Source organism: Centruroides sculpturatus, unplaced genomic scaffold (genome assembly GCF_000671375.1).
Source record: "Centruroides sculpturatus isolate CEXI.00-Female unplaced genomic scaffold, Cexi_2.0 scaffold288, whole genome shotgun sequence".
Lineage (NCBI taxonomy): Eukaryota > Metazoa > Arthropoda > Arachnida > Scorpiones > Buthidae > Centruroides > Centruroides sculpturatus.
The window spans coordinates 337,278-342,456 of record NW_019384547.1 but is presented as its reverse complement, the minus strand read 5'-3'; the positions used below and the strand labels follow the sequence as shown (position 1 = coordinate 342,456).

Here is a 5,179-nt window from a genome sequence, read left to right as displayed (position 1 = left end):
ACTCGTTGAAATTATTATTACTGACATCCGGTATATTTAATAGAAGTCATAGTATGCGCCTGTAGTAAGATCTACTTAAAAAAGAAGACAATTCGTGGAACGTGTGCAGATTTTTCAATGAATAAAGATAATCAATTTGTGTATTGTGTGTGCAGTGTTGGCTGTATTGTAACTTCCAGCTAAGGCGAAACTGATTTTTGTTGTTAAGAAATATATATTTCATGCTTTTTTTACGTACGAAGATCTGGTCACAGAAACTGGATTTAAAATAAGTGGAAAAATACTCAAAAAATACAAATATTTCTGTTCAAATTACAAAACGCTTTTTGTGCATACATAACAATACTAAGTCTATTCTACTTATTAAAAAAATGAGTCATTAATGTTAACTAATAATGTGAAAAGAAAGTAAAATCTAAACGACATGATGACTCAAAGATATCGAAAAGTTCCCGGGCCATCCTCATTTATCAAATAAGGTGTAAAAAGCATAACAGAATACATGTTGTTGAAAAGCTGGCTTACAGAAAAGCTGTACCAGCGCTGAAAAACGGCGTGTCTTCGATTAAGGGGATTAGTTTGAATGTGATAGTGCGCTGGTATTTGAAACTATTCAAATAAGCAATTATAAGCTATCCTCGAACTTCTTTAAATCAAAAATTTTCTCCTGAATACTGCTTGTTAGATGACCAATACGAATATATTGTTAAAGGGAAAGTATGATGTGCAGGTGCAGGCAACTACTTGTTTGTGGTGGCGAGCATATATATATATATATAAATTTAATTAAATAAATTAAAAATATGATTAAAAATTGCAGCTCGTCATCACAATAAATGATTGTTAAACATATACCACGTATATCTGATCTCGTTGTATTAACTAACCTTTATTAGTATCGTGGTTCCTGATACTCATAACTAATCTTTCATTCTAACTGATGTTAGGAAGCTCACTAATTTGTATTATGTTCAGAAATTCTATTGGTTATCTCATGCATTATTCTGATCATTGGAAACTGTGTTGTCTAAGTTCATATATTAACTCTTGTACAAAGAGGAGAGCAAAAATTTCATCACATGTCTGCATAGTAATACTTTGAACTTAAAATGGCTTGACACTTCATTTCATCGAATGTTAGTGATTGTTTTTTGTACTAAATGTTTTTTTGTATAAAATCACCTTCACGCAGAATTTCTTGTGTAAAATGATCATGGTTACCTCTTGTTCCTGCTACTCTACTCTGTCTTCTTTCTTTGAGGACGAGCAAAAGGATTTATTTCTATAATCCGAGATTCCGAGATTCGTCTCATGTCTAGCACATAAATAAATGTCGACTTTCCGTTATTACGCTACACGTAAGAAATGATTCAAAATATTCCTTTCAGATTGCTCAAGTGTTAAGTTCCTTATTCCATCAACTTAATCTAAACATATTTTTATTGGAAACAAATTCTCAAATTATTCATAACACATCGCTATTATAATTGTACGTAATAGTGAGTTTATGATCTGAAAGACAGATTTAATTATATTAACTACTTCATCTTTATTAGCTTGTTGCTCCTGAAAATGTTTGGCTGCCAAAGCATATATTCGTCATTCCTTGTTGTACATTACAAGCTCAATCCAGTCGTAAACATTTAATTTTCTACTGTTAGAAAGCACGTATACAATATTCTAACTCATTAAAAAATAATATTAAAACACCTGGAATACTTTAAACCGTCAAAGCAAATTCAAGAATTATTGATCTTCGTTAACACAAGCCCATTAATTGAGTATAAGAAAAATTTACGAGTGCATTATCAATGATAACACTATGTGCATCCAAAAGGCATGGATGCTCGGCGTTTTTGATACGCTCTTGAACAGAGCGAATTTATCGAGATTATTGTAGGAATAAGAAGTAATGCGTGAAATACTGATTGCAGTACAATTATGAAAACGATTTTAACGAAAGTAGTGTATACAAATGTATTATAATAGGCGATGACTAACAATACTAATCCAGTAGAAATTGCCCCTTGAATTAACGGGAAACCTACGTGATATAAACTATCCTTTAACTTTTCTTCAGTCGTTACTTGTGCTGAAGTAATGAAAGAATAGCATATATGAGTGGGATAATTAACACAAAACCCGATGCAGAGAGTCAAGCTAATCAAAGACACGATATCTAGATTGATTGCCCATAAAGACATGAATCCAATCGTCTGCACGGTGATGGACACGACACAGATAGCGACGATAACAGCGCAATGCAAATTCGGAATTAAAGAAATAAAAATTCCAAAGATTAACAAGGAAGTGATCCAAAACAGTTGAAACGTTATCTGTCTGATAACGATTCCTTGCTCGGCCATAGGAGTTATTACTGTATGGATTACAACAGAAAATGGCGCTTCTTCGGCTATTCTCGATAAATCGTTTACTATTTTGAATTCCGTTACTCTGTCCGAAACATTTTTCGCTAAAAAAAAGAAACGACTGGCGACAATATCAGTGTAATTGTGATTGAAGATAATGTCATTCTCAAATTGCTTGGTTTCTAAAAATTTCAAGAAGACGTTTCTAAGAGCATCCATGAAATCCTGTTTCTGAGACAGATCGTAACCCCTTAAAGAATATTTCGAAATAGAATGATTTTCAAATACCTTATAATATTTTAACCAAGAAAATTCGTACTCGTATCCGGCTATATTTTCAATAGTGTGAAATTTTTTCATAAAATCATTAACTGACTCTTGAACTCGTGGATTAGAATAATCTAAAGTTTCGTTAATTACGACGTGCACCGTGAAAGGGTATTGGGTAAAATATTCATAGAAAACATGAAATCCCTGTGTAATTTCAGAACTGTCTGAATTGAATTTGTACACATTCAGCCCCTCCTTTAAGGACATAACACCGCATATACCTATTGACAATAATATAAAATACAACAAGATAATAAGAATTTGTGATACAGGATGCAAAATAAAATCTGAAAATGTATCTCTGAAGAACTTCATAAAACAGTCCTTACTTTCTTCTTTGTAACAGTCAGTTTGTCCAATAGTTTCTGTAAAATGAAAATATATTCTATAGATGAATATAGTTCATTTGTATGATATTGTATAACAATAAATTAATTTTATGATTTAAAGTATGATTGAAACTATAATAATTTAAAGCAGAAATTTCAGAAATTTTACTAAACAATTAAAACTAGTTTTTCACTTTAACGGATAAAAAGTATAACAGTAACAACATAGAAATAAAAATAATTAAAATCTATTACTTTAAATGTTGAATATTACATTAGTTTCGAATATTCGTTACAATGACAACTGTAAAATCAAGGTTGAATAGTATATAGTCTTACATATTTTTGTATATTCTTCATGTTCACTATATATGTTTTTAGAATATAAACATAGTAATGAAATGAAAATTTTGAATTTAAAAAAATTCCAATGAGTTAAGAATCATTAAGCGAAATTTTTCAAAAAACAATACAGAACACTAGCAGATGAGCAAAAATAACAAGAAACATTAAGATTATTAGATTCTTTCGTACTTCTAACGCTTGCATTATATTATAATATAGTATTTGATTTATAAACAGAAAAATTGTACGCCTGTATCCATTGTTCACTGTAACAAAAGCCTCTTTGAAAGTTGTCGATTTTAGGATCTCACAATCTAGCAGAGGATGAAAAGAAATTTTTGGACATACTCAAAATATCAATTCAAAGTGAGTACATATGTTAATGAGAAAACCGAATTTTTTCTCAGTTCTACTAAAATTAGACACGTCTTAATTGCAAATACAGTGGAACCTCGTTATACGACCTTAATCCGTTTCCGATGTTTGGACTTATACCAAATTGGACATATACCGAATTGGACATATACCAAACCAACCTTTCCCATAAGAAGTAATGTAAAAATGATTAATCCGTTTTCGTGTAAAAAAATGGCTTGCTTTAAACACCTCGCTTTCCTGGCTAGTTTCTGCTTGATTTTTCGTGAGATCAGCGTGTATCTTTTTAGCTTTCTCGCAAATAATTGCTTCCGATGCGCTGTCTCCAGCACTGTTTTTCAGTAATCCAAAGCAAAAGCAATTTCTCGACATGATCTAATGTCTTTGATCTCTGTTTATAAATTTATTTAACCTCTTTTGCAACGTTAGCAGATTTAATAATGACTTTATTTTTCGCGATTGTCCATATCGTCGTTCTCGGAATACGATAGGCAACAGTTAAAATCTCGAACACGCGTGCCACCTTCGTATTTCTCAACAATCTCTTTTATCAGTTCCATTGTAATTATAGTCATTTTTTAGTTTTCTGTCGCTTTTCATTTGCCTTTTTGCGATTCGTGATTAAAAAAAATAATAAAATTTTACTTACGAATTAAAATCAGAAGATATTTAACAAAGTTATAAACTATTGTACCGCCAACGTCTAGTCTGGTCTAGTACACCGATAGTGCTACTTGTTCATTGATGGCGCGTATAATTGTATTATGTCGTACACCGAACAAAAGTCGTATACCGAGCAAAATTTGTTATGTCCAAACAGGACGTATTCCGAATTGGACGTATTCTAAAGCAGACGTATACCGAGGTACCACTGTATTTAATAATATGGGTTTTATATAAAGTTTTATATAATTTATTAAGGTACAGGTAACCCCAGTATAACACGGTACTTCTATAGCACGGATTCACTCTAACACGGTTCGAGAATTGGTACCATCCCCCGTATAACACGGCACTTCTATAGCACGGATTCACTCTAACACGGTTCGAGAATTGGTACCATCCCCCGTATAACACAGTACTTTTATAGCACGGATTCACTCTGACACGGTTCGAGAAATGAGTAAAACCCTCGTACAACATGAAATGTAATAAATTTTTACATACTTAAGTACTAATAGTTCACGAAAATTATTATTATCGTGAACTATTAGTACTTCAGTGTGGAAATTTTCTTTTCTCGTCTCCATACACATGGTCCTTGGCGAAAATTGTTTCAATGGTTGCCAGATTGCGATACTTCTGCTTCTGATGTTGCCGAATGTTTTTCCCTTATTCCATACTTGCTTTATTCTTCATAAGTGCTTAGCACCATATAAGGAAATTTATAAAGACCTTTTAACTAGAAGCAAGCAATCTAAAATTACATAC

General features: G+C 32.0%; 1 protein-coding gene across 1 annotated transcript in view; it reads right to left on the bottom strand.

The window, feature by feature from the left end:
* Positions 1-1,820: 1,820 nt before the first annotated feature.
* LOC111623530 (patched domain-containing protein 3-like) overlaps positions 1,821-5,179 on the bottom strand; it is a 41,785-nt gene continuing 38,426 nt past the window's right edge. The window contains exons 7-8 of the mRNA XM_023366134.1: positions 3,029-3,064; positions 1,821-2,920 (exon numbers count right to left, since the gene is read on the bottom strand). Of these exons, the coding sequence (XP_023221902.1) occupies positions 1,821-2,920; positions 3,029-3,064 (1,136 nt within the window). The remainder of the gene's footprint in view (positions 2,921-3,028; positions 3,065-5,179) is intronic.